The sequence below is a fragment of the Saprolegnia diclina genome (assembly GCF_000281045.1).
Source record: "Saprolegnia diclina VS20 unplaced genomic scaffold supercont1.8, whole genome shotgun sequence".
Classification (NCBI taxonomy): Eukaryota; Oomycota; class Saprolegniomycetes; order Saprolegniales; family Saprolegniaceae; genus Saprolegnia; species Saprolegnia diclina.
Window position 1 is genome coordinate 34054 of NW_008246075.1, and position 22141 is coordinate 56194.

The window sequence follows — 22141 nt, forward strand, 5'->3', positions numbered from 1 at the left end:
TATGTCTAGTTGTACGAGTATCGCATTTGGATTCTACTCAAAGGTCTACATGGCCGGGGCGAGCGACTGGCACTTGGCGAGGAGCTGGTGGAGGTTGGAAAGCGTTGACGCACTCGCGACCGGCGTCACATCAACCACGTCGTCGTCCGAGTCGGTCGCACTCGATGGCGTCGGCGGCGCGACTTCGTCAAACCACGGCTTGGCGCCGTCGCGCTCCCACCACGCGATCAGCGTCAGCTCTGGATGCATCGTGAAGAGGTGCTGCCACCGACGCAGCATGTTGCGCGAGAGCAGATGCACATACGCGTGCACGCGGCTGTGGACGCGGCCTTCGTACGTGAGCAGCGCCTGCGTATCCAGCTTGCCAATGTTGGTCTTGAGCACCGTGCGAACGCTCTCTTGGAGCGGCCCGGCGTCTTCGAGCGGCGTCTTCCAATTCGCGCGTTCGTCGGTCGTCCAGACCGAGAGCACGCTCCAGAGAAACGGAAACGACGCGCACGTGTCGACAAGGAGCGGCTGGACGATCGGGTGCAGCGCCGTGCTGCGACAAATGCGGCGGTTGACCTGGAGCTTCCACGACGTGTGCTGGCCAAAGAGGTCGGGCGCCGACGGCTCCATGGGCTCAACGTACCCGCGGCGGCGCCACTCGTCGACCGCGAGCTGGTCGCGGACGAGCTGCCGGAGCGCGCAGCAGAGGTGCATGAGGTACTCGAGCTGGAGCGTCGGTTGCGACCGAATCGAGGTCGCGAGGATGTTGTACTGCGCAATGTACTGCGACCGGTGCGGACACATGTGGTCGCGCAGTGCATGGAGCGTGAGGTGCGTCATCCGAATCGGCTGGAGAAACGAATATGGCACGTACGTTGGCACAAAGTGCTGGAGCCCGAGCCACTGCGCCTTGTGCTTGGGCTGCTGCAAGAGCGGTGCGAGGAACGTCGGTAGTGGGCTTGGTGCTGCACTGCGCGTCTCGGGTCGCATGCGCGCGCGGAGCTCGTCAGGCGTCGCGCAGCGAAGGCGCTTGGTCACGGGCAGGATCGGCAGCTTTGGGTATCGAAAGTGCACTTGATGCCACGTGTGGAGCTGCTGGAGCGCAGCCACCTTGCGCTTGGACACGACGATCGATCGCTGCAGGTTCCGCGTCTTTGGCATGTACCGGAGGTCATCGGCGCTCTCGAGCGCAGACGCGATCGAGTGCTGCAGATGCTGCAGCGTCGCGTGGTACGACGTTGGGGCTACAGTCACGACAGGACGTTTCTGCAAGATGAAGTCATGGAGAGGACGTACGGGCGATGGCGTCGTCGGCCGTGTCCGTGGCGACGGAGACCATGGGTGGACGCGGCGGCAACGGCGGCGGCACGAGCGGGGCGTCGCCGGTCATGTCGACAATCTCCGGGTGCGCGGCTTCCGGCGTCGACGGGACAGGCGACGACGGAAAATCGCTGTCCGAGTCGGACGAGTCGCTGATGATTTCCAGAGCGTCGGGACGGGCCAATGGTTTTTTGTGCGTCGGGTTCGGGAGGCTCTGTGCGCGCTGGCGCGTCGACATGGGGCGCGGCGACGAGCTCGTCATCGACGAAGCTGGGCGCTTGAGCTCATTGGACGGCTTGTTGGACTTGCGCTGCACCTGCGCGAGCTTCAACGCGTCGTCGAGGAGCTCCTTGGCCAGGCGCGCACCGTGCTCGACCCGCAGCTGCGTTGTGCCAATGATCACAATGTTGTTCTTCTCGCTGCCCGACTTGCCGTAGCGCAGCGTGAGGCGGCTGTTGGATGCGCGCGACGCCGCCGAGATCTTGGCGCCTTTGGCGCCGAGGATGTGGGGCACCATGAGCGACGCGGTAGCGTGGTCGACGTCAGGAAAGTCGATGCGCTGCATAAAGTTGGCTTGCGGCCATGCCGCCTCCGAGACCTTGTCGCGACGTCCCCAGCGCCCGTCGGCCTCGGCGGCGGGGGCTGCACGGGCCGGCCGCGCCGTGCTGCGCACGCCCAAGCTCGCGCCGACCGAAATGCTCGCCATGGGGCAATGATGAATACACTAAAAAACCTTTCGCGCCTGTTCAAATGACACTATTTGACGCGCAACCGGTTCGACTGGCACGCACGGTATCCGGATCCTGGACGGCGTCGGTTGGTCGCGGCTAAATCCACGCCACTCGCCGCGTCGCACGCACTCCTCCAGTGGGAAGCACTGGATTCAATACACTGTTTGATGCCTTGGCCCGCAGCGCGCATTGGCTAGCGTCCTTTGGCCCCTACAGTGCACTCTGCCAGAGAATCATCGGCGCACACTGTCACAACCGCTGGCATAACGACTGCACCAAGATGATCGCGTCCATTCGTCCACTGTACTCGGCTCTGAACTGTCACCCAAGTACGACCATTGATGCCTCGTAGGGACGCTGCCTTATGAGCCGCCTCACTGTGTAGCTCACGTCGACGCATTCTGCATGGCGGGCGCTAAATTCATGCTGCAACAAAGCCCATTCAAGCCCCAATAGCCGTCATCGCGGTTTTCTCGGAGGTCAGTCGACAGCACGTCTCGCGTTGTCCCATTGACCCATCACCAGCAGCACGCAGCCTGATGGTCGTCTTCGCGATTATAATGCAGACGCTAAGACAGTGCATTGGGAGCTTGCAAAGTGCGCTCGACGGCGCACAACCAGACGAGAGCGATCTCTCCTTGCTCACGTGTTCGCCATAAGAACCGATGGCACATGCAACATCGGTGCGACCATCACTCTCCCTCGGTGAATTACGTGCGATTAGCCGCTGGCACAGCCTATCCGGATGATCGTGGCGCTCACAAGAAAATGTGCTGGAAGCCGATTAAATCCAGTGGTTTTATGTTGTATACAAACAACAAGTAGTTGCTTTTAAAAATACAGGCTAGCCCCACGGGCCACGATTGGAGCTCATTTGGACTTGCATCATCATGGCCAACAAGGTCACGCTCAGCAGCAAGAAGCTCAGCCTCGAGGAGCTCAGCTCCATCGCATTCTGCGGCGCCAAGGTCGCGATCGAGGCCTTCGTGCCCGTCGCGCTCTCGCCGGCGGTCGCGTCCAAGGCCGTGCCCCTCGCGGTGCCTGTGACCGCGGCGGCGTCGCTGCCCAAGGGCATTGCCCGTGCGCTCCTTGTCGCGCGCATCAACTACATTCTGAAGCACAGCGAGCTCCGGTCGCCAGCCGCGCTCGCGATTGCTGAATTCCTCGCCACGCTCCTCAACGACGACCACGTGCCCGTGCTGCCCGTGCCGACGTCGGCGTCGGACGCGGTCGACGCCGCCGCGCTTGTCTTGCTCGACGTGTGTGCTGGCCGCGGTAGCGTCTACGGCACGGATGGCAAGGCCATTATTGCCATCTCGGATGTCGTCGCGAGCTTTCCTGCGTCGCTGGCGCCGATCGAAACCGCGACCTTTGCTCAAGGCAACGCGACGCTCGAAGCGATCGTCGCCGCGACCGTGGCCGGCGCGAAAGGCCTGCTCCCGATGGCCGACGCCGTCGCTGCTCTGACGTGCGAAGTGCGCCACGCGCAGACCGCGCCCTTCAACGTCGAGTTCCTCGATGCGAACCGCCCGCACCGCGGCATCATCACGTCGGCGACGCATTTGCGCGTCATGCTCGATGGCTCCAAGGCCACGAACGCGGCGACCGAGAGCCAGGACCCGGATGCAATCCGCTGCATTCCGCAGTACCACGGCCCGGCCCGCGATACGATCGCCCAGGCCGCCAAGGCCATCGAGGTCGAGCTCAACTCGGTCGACGCCAACTTGTACTCGACCGACCGCGACGGGCTTGGCGCGTTCCACCCCGAGCTGCTCAAGACGTCACTCTCGATGGCGCAAGTCGCGCTCCAGTCGCTCGCCCAGGGCGCCACGGACCGCCTCTCGCTGCTCATGCACACGGCGATCGCCCCGGCCGACTTCAAGGACCGCTCGCTTCTCTCCACCTTCGAGTTTCTCCAAAGCACCATCGGCGTTCTCGAGCACGAGCTCAAGGTCGCGCTGCAAGCCATTGCGGACGCCGACGCCGCCAAGAGCAGCGCCAAGGCCAAGGGCCCGACGCTCAGCGCCGCAGCCATGCAGGCGCTCGCCGAGGCCGAGGCCAAGGAAGACGCCAAGATCGCGGCCATGCCCGAGGCGCAGCGCAACAAGGTGCTCGAGAAGCGCCGCCTCAAGGCCGAGAAGGCCAAGGAGAAGCAGTCCAAGAAGGCAGCCAAGGACGAGCTGCTCTGGGGCGCCGGCACGACCGAGCTCCGTGCGTTCTTGGGCGAAAATGCGACTCTGACGCCGTTTGACTTTCGCCCCACGAGCTTGCACTTCTTCTTGGAAGAGATGTTTGCGCGGCTCGGCGCCATGAACGGCAGCCAGCGCCGCAAGCCCAAGGTGGCCAAGGGCGCGCAGGACTTTTTGCCGCACCAGATGCAGTTGCGTGAAGAGATCTTCCACAAGATCCGCGCCGTCTTCAAGCGCCACGCCGGTGTCGAGATTGAGACGCCAGTGTTTGAGCTCAAGGAAACGCTCACGGGCAAGTACGGCGAAGACTCGAAGCTCATCTATGACCTTGCCGACCAAGGCGGCGAGCTCCTCGCGCTGCGCTACGATCTGACCGTGCCGTTCGCGCGCTTCATGGCGCTCCACAACCCGGGCAACATCAAGCGGTATGCCATTGCGCGCGTGTACCGCCGCGACAACCCGCAGATGGCCCGCGGCCGGTTCCGTGAGTTTTACCAGTGCGACTTTGACATTGCCGGCACGTACCCGCTCATGCTCGCGGACGCCGAAGTCATTTCGATCGGCATTGAGGTGCTCAAGGAGTTTCCGCAGCTCGGGTCGTTCAAGATCAAGCTCAGCCACCGCAAGCTCCTCGACGCGATCCTCTCGATCTGCGGCGTGCCCGAAGACAAGATCCGCACCACGTGTTCGGCGATCGACAAGCTCGACAAGGAGTCATGGGAGACGGTCCGCGCTGAAATGGTCGACGAAAAGGACGTGGCGCCCGAGGTCGCCGACCGCATCCAGGGCTTCGTGACCCAAGTCGGGTCGCCCCGGGCGATGCACGCCAAGCTCGTGCAAGAGCAGCGCTTTGGCACGAACGCGCCGGCCGCCGAGGCCATGAAAGAGCTCGCTCTGCTCTTTGACTACCTCGATGCGATGGGCGTCTTGGACTACGTGTCGTTCGACCTCTCGCTCGCGCGCGGCCTCGACTACTACACGGGTCTCATCTACGAGTTTGTGCTCACGGGCTCGAACGCCGGCCAAGTTGGCTCGATTGCCGCCGGTGGTCGCTACGACAACCTTGTCGGGATGTTTTCCGCGACGAACGCGCAGATCCCGTGCGTCGGTGTGAGCATGGGCATTGAGCGCATCTTTGGCATGCTCCAGAAGCACGCCGAAGAGACGAACGCGGCGGCCAAGGCGCCGGCGCAGGTGCTCGTCGCGCAAACGTCCAAGGATTTGCTCTTGACGCGCCTCGGCGTGTGCAAGGACCTGTGGCAGAACAACATTGCGGCCGAGATCCTCCCGAGCGAGAACCCCAAGTTTGTCAAGCAGCTCCAGTATGCGCTCGAGGCCGGCATCCCGTACATGGTCGTGCTTGGCGAAGACGAGCTCAAGACCGACTGCGTCAACGTCAAGGTGCTCGCGACCAAGGAAGAGCTGACGGTGCCGCGCGCCGAGATGGTTGCGACGCTCCTCGCGCACGGCTGCCAACGCACGAACGTTGTGCAGTGGTAGAGACGACAATCGACAAAATACGATAAGTCGACAAACTTGAGCGTTGATTCCATCTTGTCGGCTCGCGTGTCGTCGAATATACTGGTGATCTTCCGTAATGAGACGCAACCAGAGACTCTGCTTGGCCCAGGAGGTGTTGGACACTTGAGCTTGGAGGCAAAATGAAAACTGAATTCGATCGACCATTTACAAAGCTAAACCTAAACCCGCTCGTAGAGGCTTAGCAACTTGAACTTCATCTTGAACTGCAAGTTGTCATGGAGAAGAGAACACACGCGCTGGATCGCGGATCCCAGCCGTGACAGGAGGTCATCATAGAGTCGCTTGACGACTGCGTCCTATCCAAAGGGCTAGGTATACGAGTGTCGTCGTTGCCGCCACTGGCAATGGACCCGCAGCGCGAGATTTCTCTGTGTTCGTGTCCTCTGTGATCTGCATCGACCTGTGACGCTCCAGGACGCGATCGACACTGGCCACGTAGAACCGCTCTTCAACATTTTCGAGAGCTCGAGAAGGCGTAAGCAGCGATTAGGTATAGCACCATCCTAGTACATCATGTCTATTTTTCTATCTATATACTGTATTCGTGGCGAGTGCCCTCTCGCATTGCAGTGTGCATGGTACCGCGGTGCGCAGCGTGAACAATCAAGTGCTCGCACCAAGCTCAATAAGCTCCTGTTGCGTCTCTAATTGGCCACTTTATTGAACGTATTGGCCAATCGTGTCACAGGAGACGCCATGCGACCGCGCCGACACTCGTGCGATCGTCGGAACCTCGTCGAAAACGAAATCGCCAAGACTTGGTCCAGTGATAGAAGAGATGTCAGAGAGCACGGGACGCTACGTTGCATAGCCGACTAAAGTCTACAGCAGGAGCAGCGTGCCACGACACAATTATTTGTGGTGAAAGCCATAAATAGTCGCATACTGCCATTTTTACCAGGTCGGCAAGCTCTCGACCGCAAGGGCAATGTCCTTGCCAAAGGCGGGTGGGCGGTCCTTGTTCTTGTTGGCGGCCACGTAGTAGGCTGCAAATGCATCAGTGGAGCTCGACTCTTCCTGAACAATCTCGACGTCGTCGACCTTGCGCGGCTGCTTGAGCAAGTCGAGCGACGCCGTAGTTTGGACTTTTGACAGAGAAGACGGCGTCAAGGCCATTGGCTTCCTCGAAGAGCTCCCGCAACTTCTTGTCCGGATGAACACGAAAGGTGAGGACGTAGCCGCAGGAGCCGGGCGACATCTCAATCACAAGCCCAACGTTGAGTTGCAGATGCGAGCCGACTCAATCTGCAAGCTCGCGTTGGAGTTTCCCGCAAAGTTGGCGTATGTTGGTGACGACGAAAGTGCCGAGGTTGCCTTGGTCCGAGCTGAGGCATCAGACGCCGATCACAATACATTTGCTCGTGTGGCAGCACTCGTACAGCTCCTTGTCGGCGATGATGCCCTGGAGCGTGAGATCGCGCTGCAACTTTGTCGATGCCCTCGACGATGTGGCGAGAGTCTGCCTGCCTGGATGTGGGGCTAACCGAGCTACACTGTTTCCGGCCAAATTCTGTACAATACAGTGTTTGGTATCTTTGCGCGTAAATAACAAATGTTAAAAAATCTTTCCGCGGAGAAGACCGTGATCAAGCACATGTCGACGGTCGTCGTCGTGGTTCACGCCGGGCGCCACCTGCCGAGCGACTGCCGCCTGCGCCTCGCGCTCCTTGCTAACGCTGCACCCGGAGCGGATGTGCCACCGCCGCCGCCTGCGCCAACAGACGCGCTGTGGGTCCCGACGCAGCCGCTTCGCTTAGAGGTACAAATGTACGCCATCCCATCACATCGAGGGTTCATCGACAAGTAGCTCGCATGGCCACACGACGATGCGGCGCCGGTCGTCTCGATCGAGGTGTGGGACTGCGCCAAAGCCTACGACACGTTTGTCGCTGCCGTCCAGCGTTCGGCGTCGGCGTCGGCAGACCCGGAATGGTGGACGTTTCCAGCGTCCAACATGGCACTGCACATCTCAGTCGCGTGCAAGACAACAGCAGCGCCACCACGCACGATGGACTTTCGCTTTGAAGCGCCGAGCCATCGCATCGACTGGCGTGCACTGCAGCATCTTCATCTCGGCGCGATCGTCCATCATGTAGTTCGGCTTGCTCCATCACGTCTTAGCCACCGCCTATGTGTAGGTGGACACGACCGCGCTCGAGGCCTGCCTCGCCACTGTCTTGTACGGCGACTGCAACGAAGGTGAGCGCGTTGCTGCTAGTACCTCCAACGGATGTGTGTTTCCTCCAGACGGCGAGCTGTACCCGGCGATGCTTCTGCTGCAGCTCGCTGCCCAGTATGCCAACTACTGTTGCGAAACGATCGCAGTCCAGACAGCGTACGTAATACTATGTCCCCTTGTAGCGAACGACGCATTGTAGGCAGCTTCAAACTGCACTGGACGCGGCCATTGCCCGGCGACGACGCCTGCAGCAGAAGCGGTCGCATGCGACCGCCACCATCGAGCAGCTGCGTCGGACGCAAGCCTCATTAGACGACGTCCTCGCGACCTTTGAGCGGGTTTCGTCATCGACGCCACCGTGAGAGCCTGCCTGTCTATTTTGAGCAGGATAACCTTAATACAACCGATAACCACTCGCAGTTTACATTCGACTTGCTGCATGAACAAGGTGGTGCCAGTCAAGGCGGCCGAGGCGCGGGAGCCCTGCGACACGGGCCCGTCACGGTCGGCCATGACCCAAGCCGCCAAGGCCCTCGCGCTCGCCGAGCGGCTTGGTGCTGGCAAGGCCTTTCGCAAGACGACGTTGCGGGACATTGGCGAGCTCGGGATTGGTATCCAGCTCTACTTTATGCTCATCAAGTACGGCGCGATCGCCCTTGGCGTCCTCTCGGTCTTTGCTGTCCCCAGCGCGGGTATATCCTGGCTCAACATTGTCACTCCTAAGTTCTCTAGTGTTGCACTACTATGGACACGGTGTCCTTGCCGCGAACGCCGACCCGCTCAAGCTCACGTACATTTCCATTGCAAACGAAGGCGTCAACCCGGGCATCGATGCGTCGCTGTGCAGTGCGAACGGCGGGCGCATCGACTGCTCTGGCGACACCATCGACACGCCGCTGACGCCCGACCCCAAAATCGCGTACGTCCCAATTTTGTCGTGGATCGATGGAACGTTGTATCGAGTAGATCGTACATCATTGCGGGCTGCGACGTCGCCTACTCGATCGTGTTTTGGCTCTTCATTGGGCTCTTTGGGTACCTCTCGCGCCGTGCCGTGCGTCTCGACGCCGTGCAAAACAGTACGCCGGCCAAGTACGCGGTGCGCGTCAAGGGCCTCCCGCGCGACGCGACTAAGGCCGAGCTCCTCGAGCATTTCGATTCGCGCTATGCGCTCACGTTGCCGGAGATGCACTACCCGCTCTGGCTCGGATGCTTTGGGCGCCGTCGCCCGCCCCGCCGTCCAACCCTCGTAGAGTACAGTGAGATTAAGAGGGAGTCGAAGCAGCGTTGTAGGTCCCCGCGACTGCAAGCGCCGTTTCGAATGTCGACCACGTCGATGGCGACGCAACCTACTTGGGGAAATGGGTCGCCCAAGTGACCATCGCCCACCCCACCGGGGGGCTTCTTCGCCATTTTTTGTCGCTGGAGCGGCTCACGACGCAGCTTGCGGCGCTCGACGACGTCCTAACTGCCTATCGCAAGATGCCGGTACGCGCGATATAATGGAAGAGAAGGCCCATTGCTGGCTAGACGCGGTATGCCAAGAAGCTCGTCGTCGCCGAAGCTACCCAGACGCGGCTGCAGACAAAGATGGAGAAGATCGTCGACAAGATGACGTCACTCAAGACCACGGGACTGCAGCGGTACGACGTCATCTCTATCCTGCATCGCCCAACCCGTCATAGACTCGAGGAGTGCGAGTGCGCCTACATTGTGTTTGAAAACACTGAGAGCCGCCGGCGCTGTTTGCGCGACTACCGGACGAGCACCTCGTCATGGAAGCGGTTTTGGCAGCCGAAAGCACTGCGTTTTCGCGGCCAATTTGCCATCGTCGTCGAGCCCGCGCCCGAGCCGTCCAACATCATTTGGGAAAACCTCGAGACGTCAGCGTCCTCCCGCTTCATTCGGTACTCATTGCATACCACCGACTGGACCCCTAACCGCCAATGTCGCAGGCGCTCGCTGACCAACGTGTTGACATTCTTGCTCCTCTTGCTGTCGTGCGGCGTCATTTCGCTTGCGAACAGCAGTCAGCGCAAGTTCAACGTGCCTGTGTTGGCCAATTTGTGCGAGAAGATCCAGCGGGTCTACGACGGTCCAGCGACGTCAAATGACCGGAGCGTGCGGACGCTGGTCTGGAACGACTCGATTTCATGTGGCAGCGATGCGTCGTTTGCGATCACATACGCCAACGTCTCGGCCCCGACCTTGCTCTTGCCGCCGTTTCTCAACTACAACGACGTGCGCCCACTGCAGAACCTCACTCGGTGCATCGCCCCGTGCTTCAACGTCTCGGTCGCCGCAACCGCTAGTTGCGGCACGCTGCCATGCTTTACGACCGACACCTTAAGAACGTCGACCAACGTCTCGAGCAAATGCGAAGCCTACGTGCCCGATAGCATCCTCACCTGCTACTGCATGCCGCTCCTCGAGGCTGCCATCCACACCGACGGCGTCCTCAACGGCCCGCGCCAGCTCTGGACAAACGAGCTTCCGTGTCAGAGCTATATCACAGCGTATTTGACCAAGACGAGTCTCCTCATCGCCGCTGCCCTGACCGTGATTGTGGTCAACGTGGGGCTCCAAGGCATTTTCTATGCCTTTGCGTCCTTCGAGCGGCACTCGTCCGAGTCGCACAAGGCGGCGGCGGTCGTCCTCAAGCTCTTCTTTGCTCAGTGGATCAACACGGCGGTCATCGTCCTCATCGTCAACGCAAGTCTTGGGAACGTGCCGCTCGTGAGCACCTTACTGAGCGGGCAGTACATGGACTTTGAGCGCGATTGGTACACAAGCGTCGGCGCCGGCTTGACGATGACGATGCTCGTGAATGCGCTGGCGCCGCAGATCGGACCGCTCCTGAATCTGTATGTGACGTACCCGCTCTCACGCTGCTTCCACGGACGGTACGCGGTCACGCAGGCGCAGATGAATGCGCTGTATGCCAACCCGAGCTTTAACATTGCGCTGCGGTATCCCGTCGTGCTCAACACGCTCTTTGTGACGCTCATGTACGCCGGGGGGCTTCCAGTGCTCTTGCCCGTGGGCGCGATCGCGCTCTCGCTGACGTATTTTCTCGATAAGCTCACCATCATGAAGCTCTGCAGCGTTCGCACGGCGTTCGACGAGGCGCTCGGGTCGCTCGCGATGCAGCTGTTGCCCTGGGTCCTCTTCCTCCACCTCGGGTTTTCCACGTGGATGTTTGGCAACTCGTCCATTTTGGCCTCCGACTTGCTCTCGGTCAACGTGGTCGTCAATGCCCTTGCATCGTCGGTGAATGGCGGCAACAGTACGCTGCTCGAGGCTGACCCGACGGCATTTGTTCAAATGACGTTGGAGGCAGAGATGGCGTCGGCCACGCCGCTGGTTCAAACTCTCTACCGCTACTTGCTCAAGGCGTTTTTGAAAATCATGCGCCTCGATACGTTTCCCGTCTTTTTCCTACTGCTACTCGTGACGCTGTGGATGCTGCTCTCGAGCACGCTCTGGCCATTGCTCACGCCCTTGTTGCGGCCGTTCTTAAGCTGTCTTCAACGCTGCGTCAAGCGACTCTGTGTGCGTGCGAGCGTGCACCCAACGGCAGCATTGGCGGACGATACCTCGCCGTTCCCGCCGTTCTCCGCGCTCTTTGAACGCCACGTGGGCATGAGCTACGCCTGCGACGTCGCCAAAGGCTTTGTCGTGGACGAAAATGGCGTGCTCACGCGGCGCTGGCCGCAAACGGCAGCGCGCATGCGGACGTGGGAGGCCTTTGCGGCGCCCGTCAAGTCGTACGACATTGCGAAAAATCCGAAATACACGGTACCCACCCAGTTCGTTTTACAGGACGAGGTGCATCGTGGGTGTAGATGGCGGTGCAGAGCCTCGCGAGCGCCCAAGCCAAGGTTACGAACGACGCGATTCTGTCGGGAGGTTGCCCCGGCGAATAGCCGAGCTCAACTGCAGTGGCATTTGCGCAGATAGGAGTTGCATAAAAGTGAATATTGCGCGTTCTACGATACTTGTATGTTCCGGAGAGCACGCTGCACTGGAGGGAGTCGAGAACTTGACCTTTGAGTTTATCGACTCGTGTTCGTACCGACGACGTGGGCCGTGGACGTGTTCGTACACCGTTCAGGTGCCAAATGTGCAACTGGTAGTCGTATCTGGTTGAGCAGGTTGTATTCGAAGTGACTTCGAGCCGGCCTCGATCCGTCAGTGTTTTCAAGGCCGTAAATGTATAGACTTTAAAGAGGCGTGGCGTTGTAAGCGCTCAACTGTCGTTGGAGTAGAGAACCCCGAACCGCAAGCAGAGACTCAGATTCCTAGCTCAATACAAGATAATCTTGCCAGGAATGTGAGATTTGAATGTACTGGGCCGCGCAGAAGGGAGCTGTGTACTTGGATCCAGAGGCCGTAGACGCAATCGAGTGCTTGTACTCTTGACTTACATTGGCCGAATTGGCAATTAGACGCGAAATGCCCACCCAGTGGGGATGCTGGCGCTGTTGCATGCATGGAGGAGATGGTGATGGGCTTGCTCCTGATACAATGAATGACACGCCGACAACGTGGCGCCCGTGCGACGACGATAGCTACAGTGCGTCGTTTCGGCCATGTCAAAGCACGTCAACGCTGTGGCGTGAGCGTACCACGCAGCAGTTGTCGCAATGTCCAAAGACGCAAAGCCACTGCATTGAAGCACAATAGATGATGGCGATGGCGAGACAGCCTGCCGCTTGCATGCAGCGGTGACGAGAGCTCTACGGTGTCACCGGCGCCGTGGGCAGAAGGCGCGGGTCCAGCGTGCCATCGTCGTACATGCGGCGAAAGGCGTCGTCGGGCAGCTGCTGTAGGACAGCCTCGACGTCGGCGTCCGGCAGGCGGAGCGACTTGACGTAGTCGCTCGAGAGGTGCTTCGCTGCGTACATGCTGCTGCCGAGCCACCAGTCGCCGCAGGGCGAGAGGTGCAGGTACACCGCCTCCTTGGTCGCAAGCCGCCGGACTTGGTGGCGGAAGTACATGGTGGGCGTCGTGGATTGGCCCTTTGAAGCTCACTTTTATCCAATAAAACGCAAGTACCCCAGTTAATTGCCGAATGTACACTGGATGATGCAAGGCAACGACCATGTTCCTCAACTTCTATGTACGCATCAGCAAGGTCGCCGCAAGGTTCTCTCGGCGAATGTGAGGTCGCTGAGCGTACCGGCATCGTCGATGGCTGTCATGTCCCGATGCGAACCGAATGGGCAATCAACTGGTTGAGGATGCGCTGAAACACGCCCTTTGATTGGCTTAAAATAAGAGATTGCCGCTGTGCGGATTGGATGAAAAGGTGCCATTTACATTCGCGACGCGCTTTGATTGGTTATATTCAGGTTTCGCGGAACCGGTGTTCTTGTTCGTCGGCCAAGACCAAGGTACGCGGCCGTTGCCGGGCGCGGCTCATGGACCGGCACCATGTAGGTCGATCCCCAAGCAGATCCATGGGCGAATCCAAGGAAAAGGTAGAGCAGAATCACCATGACCATCCTGGGCTCATGATGAGGAGCGCAGGTGAGCTGCCAGTACTGTACGCGCGACCTCACGCGCCTCATCCGCATCACGTGCGCCGAGTGCGCGCCCGAAAAGGGCCCGCTCGTGCTCTGCATCGAGTGCTTCTCGGTCGGCGTCGAAGACGTGCCCGGCGCGCCAGAGCACCGGAAGGACCATCCGTACCGCGTCTCCGACTGCTTGGCGTACTCGATCTTGGAGCCCGAGTGGACCGCCGACGAAGAGCTGCTATTGCTCGAGGGCATCGAGATGTTTGGCATGGGCAACTGGAAGGACATTGCCGAGCACGTGGCGTCCAAGTCGGACAAGAAGTGCGAAGCGCACTACGTGACCGAGTACCTCAAGCTGCGCCACACCGGTGACGAGCCATCGCCGGCCAAGGCCAAGCCACCCGTTGCTGCGGTCGCCGACGACGATAAGGAAGAGATGGGCGGCGCCCTCGCCGGCTACATGCCGCTTCGCGGTGACTTTGACGTCGAGCACGAGAACGACGCCGAGCTCATCTTGGCCGACATGGAGTTTCACGACGACGACCACCCGACCGAGCGCGAGCTCAAGCTCAAGGTCATTGCGATCTACAACGCCAAGCTCGACGAACGCGAGCGCCGCAAGAAGTTTGTCATCGCGCACGGCCTCCTCGACTACAAAAAGTACCAGCAAGTACCGTCGCGATCCTGGGCCAATGTGCTTTCTACCGATCCTGACTCTGCTAGGTCGAGCGCCGCCGCCCCAAGGAAGAGCGCGAGCTCATCGCCCAAGTCCGGCCGTTCGCTCGGTTCCACTCCAAGGAGGACCACGAGACGTTCGTGTCGGGTCTCCTCGCCGCGATGCGCCTTCGCAAGCAAATCGCACTGCTCCAAGAGTACCGCAAGCGCGGGATTCGAACTCTCGCCGAAGCCGAAATGTACGAGCTTGACAAGAAGAAGCGCGAGACCGAGCAAGCGCTGCAAAAATCGCGGGAAAGGTACCGTGCCCAGTTGTCGTCCTGGCGTGCCATGACCAACGTAGTGCTGCGTACCTCTACGACTCGTCGCGCGGCCCGACCGCCAACCGGCAGCGCAACAGTCGGTGGCTCTCGCGCGAGCAGGACGGCGAGAGCGCGAGTGGCATCATTGACGGTGCACCCGGCGCGCACCTTTTGACGCCCAAGGAGAAGGAGCTCTGTGCGCGTCTCCAGCTGTTGCCCAAGCAGTACCTTGTCATCAAGGACGTCCTCGTGCGAGAGAGCTACCGTCTCGGTCATCTGGATGCCAGCACTGCCGCCAACATGATTCAAATCGGTACCGCCAAGGAGGTCTCGAGGCGTCGAGGCTCACGAGGTGTGATGCGTAGATGCGACCAAGACAGGCCAGATTTACGAGTTCTTTGTGCACGCCGGCTGGGTGCGCAAGGACGGCAACGCGACGCTGACCAAGCTCGGCGAGGCGCCGACGCCGGACGAGTCGCCGGCCGCCAAAAAGCAAAAGACCGAGCTTTAACCTCTGTCAACGCTGTCGATATCGTGCTTGTATTGTCTAGTTGCGTGTTGGGTTCGAGTCGAGCATGTAGTATGCTGAGCGCGCTTTCCAGAAGCTCGCCACGGAATCCTTGCCAACTTCAAGGCGAGACGCAGGTGACGGGTGCAGCATGTCGCGGTCGCGCTTGATCTTTTTGGCTGGCGTCAGTCCTCTTCCGCGCCCATCCTACGCTACCGAACGGTGTCGATCTCGGCGTTGCACCCACACGTCTGAAGCGCTATTCATTCTGGGCGCTCTAGAAGATCGCAAATAAGATCTGGAATCTGGTGCGCCGTCGTATCACAGGCTGCACAGTACACGCTCCCGCATTTCTATTTTATTTAATACCGTAATATTTGTATGCATTTATTTCATTTGCACGCTCCAGCGGGTGAGCCAGATGCCGGTGCAGCCAAAATCCAGAGGTGGTCGACCAATCCGAGCGCAGCGTCGCATTTGACTTCGTTTTGGAAAACCTGTGAAACGCGATATTTCGGGAAAAGCCACCTGCGATCCGATGGATTCTCGAAGTTTCAGAGACGGTCGCCGCTCCAGATTTGATATCCTGTGAGACTGCATGCACCGGTCGCGATTGGAAGCTTCTGGAAGTGCCCTATTATGGCCAATGAAACGCGTGTGTTTGGATTCGCGCAAGGCCATTGGTGGAAAAGATCCAGCGACTAACAGTGGTGGGCGATGCATCATTTTGGCATTTGAAGTAGAGCGAAGATGTCGGTCATCGGGATTGACTACGGCAACGTCGAATGCGTCATTGGCCAGGCCAAGCGCGGTGGCATTGACATCATCCTCAACGAGAACTCGAACCGCAAGAACCCGTACGAGAACCATCCTATATGATCGGATGACCTCATGATGGTTCTAGGTGCATGGTCTGCGTCTCGGGCAAGCAGCGCTACATTGGCGAGGGCGCCGTGAGCATGGCGCGCACGCAGTACAAGAACACGGCCACGGACGTCAAGCGCCTCATTGGCCGCAAGTTTGCTGCCGCCGATGTGCAGGAAGAGATTGCGCTCTACGGCTTCAAGTGCGTCGAGCTCCCGAACGGCCAAGTGGGCATTGTGCTCAACTACAACGACACGCCGACGACGTTTTCGTGCGAGCAGGTCGTCGGTATGTTCCTCAACAAGATGCAGGCGATCGCGGCTGTCGCCAACGAGGGCGTCAACCCCGCGTACTGCGTCATCTCGTGCCCGGGCTACTTTACCGACATGCAGCGCCGTGCGATGCTCTCGGCGTCCAAGATTGCCGGCATGAACTGCCTCCGCCTCATGAACGAACACACGGCCGTCGCGCTCTCGTACGGTATCTACAAGTCGCTCCGCAACCTCTTCCACGAGTCGGAGCCCGAGCACGTCATGTTTATCGACATTGGTCACTCGGGGTACACGGTGTCGGTTGTCGCGTTTGTCCAGGGCAAGCTCCAGGTCAAGTCGGTCGCGTACGACCGCTTCCTCGGTGGCCGCAACTTTGACATGGCGCTCGCCAAGGACGTCTCGGAGAAGTTTGTCGCCAAGTACAAGAAGGACCCGCTCGCCGACGCCAAGTCGCGCATCAAGCTCCTCGGCGCGTGCGAGAAGGCCAAGAAGAACCTCTCGCCGCAGGGCGTCAACTCGACCACGCTCGCGGTCGAGTGCCTCGTCGACGAGATCGACTACAACGCCAAGATCGACTTGGAGGAGTTCGAGACGCTCATTGCGCCGCTCCTCGACCGCCTCGAGGGCCCGATCGTCAAGGCGCTCGCTGACGCCGGGATCACCAAGGACCAGCTCTCGTGCGTCGAGATTGTCGGCGGCGGCGTGCGCGTCGCGTCGGTCAAGCGCAAGCTCGCCGACATCCTCGGCCTCGACAAGGAGAAGCCCAACTTGGGCCTCTCGACGACGCTCAACGCCGACGAAGCGGTCGCCCGCGGCTGCGCGCTCCAGTGCGCGATCCTCTCGCCGCTCTTCAAGGTCAAGGACTTCTCGATCGCCGACATTGTCAACTTCCCCGTCCGTGTCTCGTGGGAGAAGGCGTCGTCGGACGCGCTCAAGGACGACTCGATCGGCGACGATGACGAGCCGTCGCTCGGTGCCGGCGACGCCAACTCGGTGCTCCTCTTTACGCGCGCCGATGACTTCCCCAAGACGAAGCGCGTGAGCTTCCGCCGTGCCGAGACGTTTACGATTGACGCTGCGTACGACGAGACGGCCACCGAGTACCTGCCGCCGTCGCCGTACCATTCGATCGGCAAGTTCACGGTCTCGGGCATCCCGGCCGGCGAGACGGACGAGGTCCCGCGCATCCGTGTCAACATCAAGCACGACATCCACGGCCTCGTCGAGGTGGCCTCGAGCCAGATGATGGTCGAGATCAAGGAAGAGGAGCCCAAGGAAGGCGAGGAAGCCTCGGAGGAGAAGAAGGAAGAGCCCAAGAAGAAGCGCTTCCGCAAGATTGAGCTCAAGGTGACGCCGTCCGTGAACGGCCTCACGGTCGCCGAAGTCGCCAAGGCGACGGAGGAAGAGCTCGCGATGGCCCAGCAGGACCGCATCATTGAGGAGACGGCAAACAAGCGCAACGAGCTCGAGACGTTTGTGTACGACCTCCGCAACCACCTCGGCGAGAAGTACGCCGAGTTTGTCGCGGCGCCCGAGCGCGACGACATCGAGAACCAGCTCAACGACATGGAGGACTGGCTCTACTCGGACGAGGGCTTTGACTCGATCAAGTCGATCTACCAGACCAAGCTCGACGGCCTCCGCGCCATCTGCAGCCCCATCGATGCCCGCTACGTCGAGCACTCGGAGCGCCCGGTCGCGACCAACGAGCTCAAGGCCGTCATTGACGAGTACAAGCGCCTCGCCAACTCGACGGACGAGGCCTACTCGCACTGGTCGGACGAGGACTGCAACACGCTCCGCAACGCGGCCACGACCATCGAGACGTGGCTCTTTGACCAGCTCAACGCGCAGGCCGCCGCGAGCCTCACGGTGGCGCCGGTCGTCACGGCCGCGGCCATCCGCGCCAAGATTGTCGAGCTCCGCGCGTCGGGGCTCCCGATCATCACCAAGCCCAAGCCGCTCCCCAAGGTCGAGGCGCCGCCGGCCCCGTCGGCCGCCGACGACAACGCCGAAGGCGACAAGATGGATTTGGATTAACTACTAGTAGGCGAAAAGACGTGAATATATACCTCGTACCCACTCGATTCGCCCGTCTCTGGCTCAAAAGAGGACTCTACCAGCGACGACCTGGACGGCAGTCCAAGTTGACTGTGGCGCACGCATCTGTGAGGCCCTCGGCCATGGCTGCGCAGGTTGACCGGCGTCAACGGCCACTCTGTAGTCAACATCTGAGGACCGCCACCAGCACGCATGCCACCCAAGAAGGACAACTTGTCGCTATTACCAGAAGCGTATATATATATATATATATGAATGTAAGTGGAAGGACGACGGAGAAGCGGCCTTAGCACAAGAGGGCTCTCGAGAGCGTGTGGAGTTCGGACGACGAGAGGACGACCTTGACGGGATTGCACTTGCCATGCGGACCTGGGAACGTCAGGCGGCCGACGCGCGCCGGCACATCGATCGCGGATATGTGGACGCTGTCGACGCTGCGGCCAGAGAATGCGACTTCGTTGGCGTGGACCGCCGCAATCACGTCGGCGCCAAAGCCTTCGGTGGCGGCTGTCGACGCAATTTCGGCGCGCAGCGTCTCGATCGTCTTGGCGAGCGGCACGATCGATGACGTCGCCGGCGACGTCATGGCGGTCGCGCCTCCGACCACGTACAAGGACGGGAGCGACGCCATTGCGAGCACTTGGCTCTCGACGCGGCGAACATTCTCGGCGCAGGCGGCGAGCTTGGAGGGCAGGCGCACGGGCGGCAGCGGCGCGATGGCGGCCTGGAGGCGTTCCAGAGCGGTCTCTTGTCGCAGCCGCTGCATTGAGACGTGCATCTCGGCCAAGGCGGCTTCGAGCGCCCGGACCTGACTGGACGAGACGGTCGACGACGACGAGGCTGCTGTCGACGTCGCCTCTTTGGTCGTGGTCGGCGTCGACGGAAGGTCGCTGTTGCGCCGCAGCTGCTTGCGGAGCTGGCGGTGCGCGCTCTCGAGCGCCGCACGCTCCTTGTTTTGCTCGGACAACATTTGCTCAAACTGGGCGCGTTCGTGGGTCAGCTGCGACTGGAGCTTGCTCGTCACACTCGTTTCATTCGCGACTGCGTCACTGAGGCGCGTCACGTCGTGTTCGAGCTTTTGCACAATGACGCGCGATTGGCTCTCGGTCTTCTCGAGTTCTTTGAGACGCGCCTGCAGCGTATGGCAGACGTCGGTCGTCTCCTCCAGCGACGTCAGGAGCGTCGACGCGCTCGCGAGCTCGGTCCGCACCATCTCGGCGCGGAGTTCCCACGTCGGCTGGCGGCGCGCCGGCGGCACGGGGCTTGGCACCAATACGCACGCATCCGTGAGCGCGCCTTTGGCCACGGCCTTGTACAGCACCGAGAGTCGCTCCTTGAACGACTGCAGCTGTGTCTCGGTCGTTAGCTCCCCGCTCTCGAGTGCGTACGCCTGCAAATGACCCAGGACGTCGCCGCCGACAACCGTCGCCAGCACATGCTGGTGTTCGCCCGCGTCGTCGTCGTCGCCACTCGATGCGTCGCCGCCGAGGTCCAGCTCGGCGCGCCGCGCGACTTGAAGCGCAAGGTTCCACACGGCGCCCCGGAGCTCGAGCGGAAGGTCGTCATGCAAAAACGCAATCGCGCAGTGCAGCGAGAGGATCGAGGCGTGGGCCTGCGCTTGGAGCTTGATGAGCGACGCTTGCGTCACCTGCGTGAGCGGGAAGAGTGCACTCCACTCGGCCGCCACCGACAAGAGACGGTCCGACGACGACGGCTGCGCGTCACTGCCGCCACTCAAGCCACCGTCGACACCGAGCGAGACAAGGACACCGTCGAGCGCCACGTCGAGTTGGTGCGTCGATGGCCCGTCGAGCTGCACAAGAAGCGCCTGAAACGCCGTGTCGCCGGCGGTGTGCAGCGACTGCTGCGCGTGGGCAATGGCCAAGCGGACGTGCAACAAGCGCACGCCCAGCGCCCACTCGTACGCCAACCGAGCCTTCTCGAGCGGATTCCCGAGGACGTCGGACGTGAGCGACGAGACGTTCTTGAGCACATGGTTGAGCACGACGTCGACGTTGCCGTGGAGGCGCGAGAGCAGCAGTCGGACCTTGAGCGACCGGTCGTCCGCCTCGGTAAAGACGGACGACGGCAGAAGCGACCGCAACCACGTTGCTTCGACCCGTGCGCTCTCAGCGGCCACCTTGGCGCGCGCCGCCTCGACCGTGCTCGCGCGCGCAGTGGCCAATGCCTGGCGCAAGCTCAGCGTTTGGCTCAGCACCGCGTGCGTCGTGTCCTTCATCGACTCGAGCTCGCCGGCTTCGAGTCGGAGCTTTTCGCGGAGCGCCGACATTTCTTCGCGGTTCCTGTGCGCGAGTTCGCGGAACCGATGCACGGTGCGTTCTTTGTCGTCGACGTTGGCTTGGGCGGACGCGAGGCGCTCGTGGAGCTCGGTGACTTTGGTGCGCAGCGTCAGAAGCTCGGACCGGAGGTCCTTCTCGAGCAAGTCGTGCTGGTGCTCCATCTCTTCGCTCATGTCTTTGAGGGCTTCGAGCGACGCGACCGACGCTTCGAGGTCGGCGACACGCTCGCCAAGACTCAGGTTCTTCTCGGTGAGCGCTTCGACCATGGCCTCGTACGCGCTGGCGACATCGAGCATCTCCTTGAGCTCGTCGTTTTCATGCGCCACCTTGGCCATCTTGGCCGACACGACCTCGACTTCGTCGCGATAGCTCGCGAGCTCGTTCGCTTGGCGCGACGCCTCCTTGAACGACTTGGTCAGCTCCATCTTCTCATCGGCGTATCGGTCGTGGAGCGCCTTGATTGCTGTACGGAGCTTGGCGTTCTCTTCGTGAACGCTGCTCGAATGGACGTCCAAGGGCATGTGCGACGAGTCGCCGGCGATCTCGGCAGCCAGCGTGAGCTTCTCGACCTCCATCTCGGCGTCTTCGAGCCGCTCTTCCGCAATCTCCTTGTCCATTGCGAGCGTCTCCTTCTCCAGCGTCAGCATCTCGACCGTGTCGTGGAGGTCGGCGAGCTGCGCGTTGAGCGTCTCGATCTTGCGGGCCGCCGCCGACGCCTTGGCTTGGGCCTGTGCGACCTCGTCCGTCCGCGCTTGTTCGGACGCAGTAAACTGCGCGTTGCGATTCCGGAGCGCGACGAGCTCGGACGTTGCGGCTTGCAGCTCGTGCAGTTGCTTGTCGAGTGCTGCTTGGAACGACGCTTCTTTGTCCTCGATCGTCTTTTCGAGCTTTGTGACCTTGATTTCAAAGTCCTTGCGCATCTTGGCGGCGAGTGCAATGCCTTCGTCGCGCAGCTCACGCACCTTCTCGTCGTACTCGGCCCTGGCGTCGAGCACCGAAGTCGAGGCTGCGGGTGCCGGTGTCGGCGCCTTTTGCGCTTCGAGGAGCTCGGCTTGGAGACTGGCAATGCGCTCGTTCTTGAGCTCGAGGTCGTGCAAGAGATTCTCAATCTTGTCATGCGCGTGCTCAAGGGCTTCGTGCTCGTCGATCGACCGAATGGAGCGTGTCGAGCGCGTCGACTCGGTCGGCGACGGAGGAAGTGAGAGCGGTGCTGGCGCGGCCGCGCGCCGGGACGGCGACGAAGGTACTGTGAGGCTCGAGCGTCGCGTGAGCGGGCGGTCGGTCGGGAGGCGCGGGCTGGTCTTTTTAGCTGGCGCTGGCGCAGCGGGCGGCGTGAGCGACGTCGTCGATGACCGCTTCTCGCGCATCTGCAGCAGGCGGCTCGTCGCCGACGATGATGTTGACGTCGTCGTGCCATGCGTCGGCGGCGTCGAGCCACCACGCGCGAGCCGGACTTGGGACTTTTTGGCAAACAGGCCAAAGTTGGGTTCGCACTGGAAGTAGCGCACGCCGTTGATCTCGCCGTCGTTCTTGCCTTCGGGCGCATCGAGCTCGACGCCGACCCAGTCGCCCTGCGCAAACTCGGTCGTCCCGAGGAAGCGGACGACGCCGGTCTTGCCGCCGACGACGAGGACGCGGCTCCCAAGCTCCATCGTCGTTTTGGATTTTATTTTATTTTTATTGCCGCAGCG

At 61.0% G+C, this 22141-nt stretch overlaps 9 protein-coding genes across 9 annotated transcripts; 5 read left to right on the plus strand and 4 right to left on the minus strand.

Moving 5' to 3' along the window:
* On the minus strand, positions 1-2019 carry SDRG_03259 (hypothetical protein). Its single transcript, XM_008608890.1, has 2 exons — positions 1285-2019; positions 1-1232 (listed from the first exon to the last, which is right to left on the minus strand). The coding sequence occupies exons 1-2, from the start codon at positions 2012-2014 to the stop codon at positions 46-48; spliced, it is 1917 nt and encodes a 638-aa protein (XP_008607112.1). The 5' UTR covers positions 2015-2019; the 3' UTR covers positions 1-45.
* An 863-nt stretch (positions 2020-2882) lies between these two features.
* Positions 2883-5954, plus strand: SDRG_03260 (hypothetical protein). Its single transcript, XM_008608891.1, has one exon. It carries the CDS (start codon positions 2930-2932, stop codon positions 5726-5728), a length of 2799 nt encoding a protein of 932 aa, XP_008607113.1. The 5' UTR covers positions 2883-2929; the 3' UTR covers positions 5729-5954.
* Positions 5955-6664: 710 nt separating this feature from the next.
* Positions 6665-6968, minus strand: SDRG_03261 (hypothetical protein; the record flags this gene model as incomplete). Its single annotated transcript, XM_008608892.1, has 2 exons — positions 6665-6820; positions 6864-6968. 2 exons carry the CDS (start codon positions 6966-6968, stop codon positions 6665-6667), a joined length of 261 nt encoding a protein of 86 aa, XP_008607114.1.
* Positions 6969-7344: 376 nt separating this feature from the next.
* Positions 7345-8350, plus strand: SDRG_03262 (hypothetical protein). The gene is made up of 5 exons (XM_008608893.1): positions 7345-7529; positions 7578-7862; positions 7909-7969; positions 8018-8105; positions 8153-8350. The coding sequence occupies exons 1-5, from the start codon at positions 7365-7367 to the stop codon at positions 8259-8261; spliced, it is 708 nt and encodes a 235-aa protein (XP_008607115.1). The 5' UTR covers positions 7345-7364; the 3' UTR covers positions 8262-8350.
* A 14-nt stretch (positions 8351-8364) lies between these two features.
* SDRG_03263 (hypothetical protein) lies at positions 8365-11945 on the plus strand. Its single transcript, XM_008608894.1, has 8 exons — positions 8365-8641; positions 8682-8868; positions 8916-9198; positions 9243-9437; positions 9480-9592; positions 9635-9856; positions 9905-11747; positions 11795-11945. Exons 1-8 carry the CDS (start codon positions 8389-8391, stop codon positions 11873-11875), a joined length of 3177 nt encoding a protein of 1058 aa, XP_008607116.1. The 5' UTR covers positions 8365-8388; the 3' UTR covers positions 11876-11945.
* Positions 11946-12277: 332 nt separating this feature from the next.
* Positions 12278-12967, minus strand: SDRG_03264 (hypothetical protein). Its single transcript, XM_008608895.1, has one exon. The coding sequence runs from the start codon at positions 12947-12949 to the stop codon at positions 12689-12691; it is 261 nt and encodes an 86-aa protein (XP_008607117.1). The 5' UTR covers positions 12950-12967; the 3' UTR covers positions 12278-12688.
* Positions 12968-13279: 312 nt separating this feature from the next.
* Positions 13280-14995, plus strand: SDRG_03265 (hypothetical protein). Its single transcript, XM_008608896.1, has 6 exons — positions 13280-13345; positions 13392-13432; positions 13482-14138; positions 14192-14442; positions 14487-14758; positions 14811-14995. The coding sequence occupies exons 2-6, from the start codon at positions 13412-13414 to the stop codon at positions 14954-14956; spliced, it is 1347 nt and encodes a 448-aa protein (XP_008607118.1). The 5' UTR covers positions 13280-13345; positions 13392-13411; the 3' UTR covers positions 14957-14995.
* A 647-nt stretch (positions 14996-15642) lies between these two features.
* SDRG_03266 (hypothetical protein) lies at positions 15643-18176 on the plus strand. Its single transcript, XM_008608897.1, has 2 exons — positions 15643-15810; positions 15858-18176. The coding sequence occupies exons 1-2, from the start codon at positions 15704-15706 to the stop codon at positions 18127-18129; spliced, it is 2379 nt and encodes a 792-aa protein (XP_008607119.1). The 5' UTR covers positions 15643-15703; the 3' UTR covers positions 18130-18176.
* A 170-nt stretch (positions 18177-18346) lies between these two features.
* SDRG_03267 (hypothetical protein) lies at positions 18347-22110 on the minus strand. Its single transcript, XM_008608898.1, has one exon. The coding sequence runs from the start codon at positions 22100-22102 to the stop codon at positions 18437-18439; it is 3666 nt and encodes a 1221-aa protein (XP_008607120.1). The 5' UTR covers positions 22103-22110; the 3' UTR covers positions 18347-18436.
* Between the last annotated feature and the right edge of the window lie 31 nt (positions 22111-22141).

Coding starts and splice junctions, on each gene's coding strand:
- SDRG_03262 (XM_008608893.1), top strand. CDS start 7,365: ATGTCGACGGTCGTCGTCGTGGTTCACGCCGGGCGCCACCTGCCGAGC. Junction 7,863..7,908: donor TCGGCGCGATCGTCCATCAT/GTAGTTCGGCTT, acceptor GCCTATGTGTAG/GTGGACACGACCGCGCTCGA. Junction 8,106..8,152: donor ACGATCGCAGTCCAGACAGC/GTACGTAATACT, acceptor CATTGTAGGCAG/CTTCAAACTGCACTGGACGC.
- SDRG_03266 (XM_008608897.1), top strand. CDS start 15,704: ATGTCGGTCATCGGGATTGACTACGGCAACGTCGAATGCGTCATTGGC. Junction 15,811..15,857: donor AACTCGAACCGCAAGAACCC/GTACGAGAACCA, acceptor TGATGGTTCTAG/GTGCATGGTCTGCGTCTCGG.
- SDRG_03260 (XM_008608891.1), top strand. CDS start 2,930: ATGGCCAACAAGGTCACGCTCAGCAGCAAGAAGCTCAGCCTCGAGGAG.
- SDRG_03264 (XM_008608895.1), bottom strand. CDS start 12,949: ATGTACTTCCGCCACCAAGTCCGGCGGCTTGCGACCAAGGAGGCGGTG.
- SDRG_03259 (XM_008608890.1), bottom strand. CDS start 2,014: ATGGCGAGCATTTCGGTCGGCGCGAGCTTGGGCGTGCGCAGCACGGCG. Junction 1,233..1,284: donor GGCCGACGACGCCATCGCCC/GTACGTCCTCTC, acceptor TCGTGACTGTAG/CCCCAACGTCGTACCACGCG.
- SDRG_03263 (XM_008608894.1), top strand. CDS start 8,389: ATGAACAAGGTGGTGCCAGTCAAGGCGGCCGAGGCGCGGGAGCCCTGC. Junction 9,593..9,634: donor AAGACCACGGGACTGCAGCG/GTACGACGTCAT, acceptor AACCCGTCATAG/ACTCGAGGAGTGCGAGTGCG. Junction 9,857..9,904: donor GCGTCCTCCCGCTTCATTCG/GTACTCATTGCA, acceptor CCAATGTCGCAG/GCGCTCGCTGACCAACGTGT.
- SDRG_03267 (XM_008608898.1), bottom strand. CDS start 22,102: ATGGAGCTTGGGAGCCGCGTCCTCGTCGTCGGCGGCAAGACCGGCGTC.
- SDRG_03265 (XM_008608896.1), top strand. CDS start 13,412: ATGGGCGAATCCAAGGAAAAG. Junction 14,139..14,191: donor ACTACAAAAAGTACCAGCAA/GTACCGTCGCGA, acceptor TGACTCTGCTAG/GTCGAGCGCCGCCGCCCCAA. Junction 14,443..14,486: donor CTGCAAAAATCGCGGGAAAG/GTACCGTGCCCA, acceptor TGACCAACGTAG/TGCTGCGTACCTCTACGACT.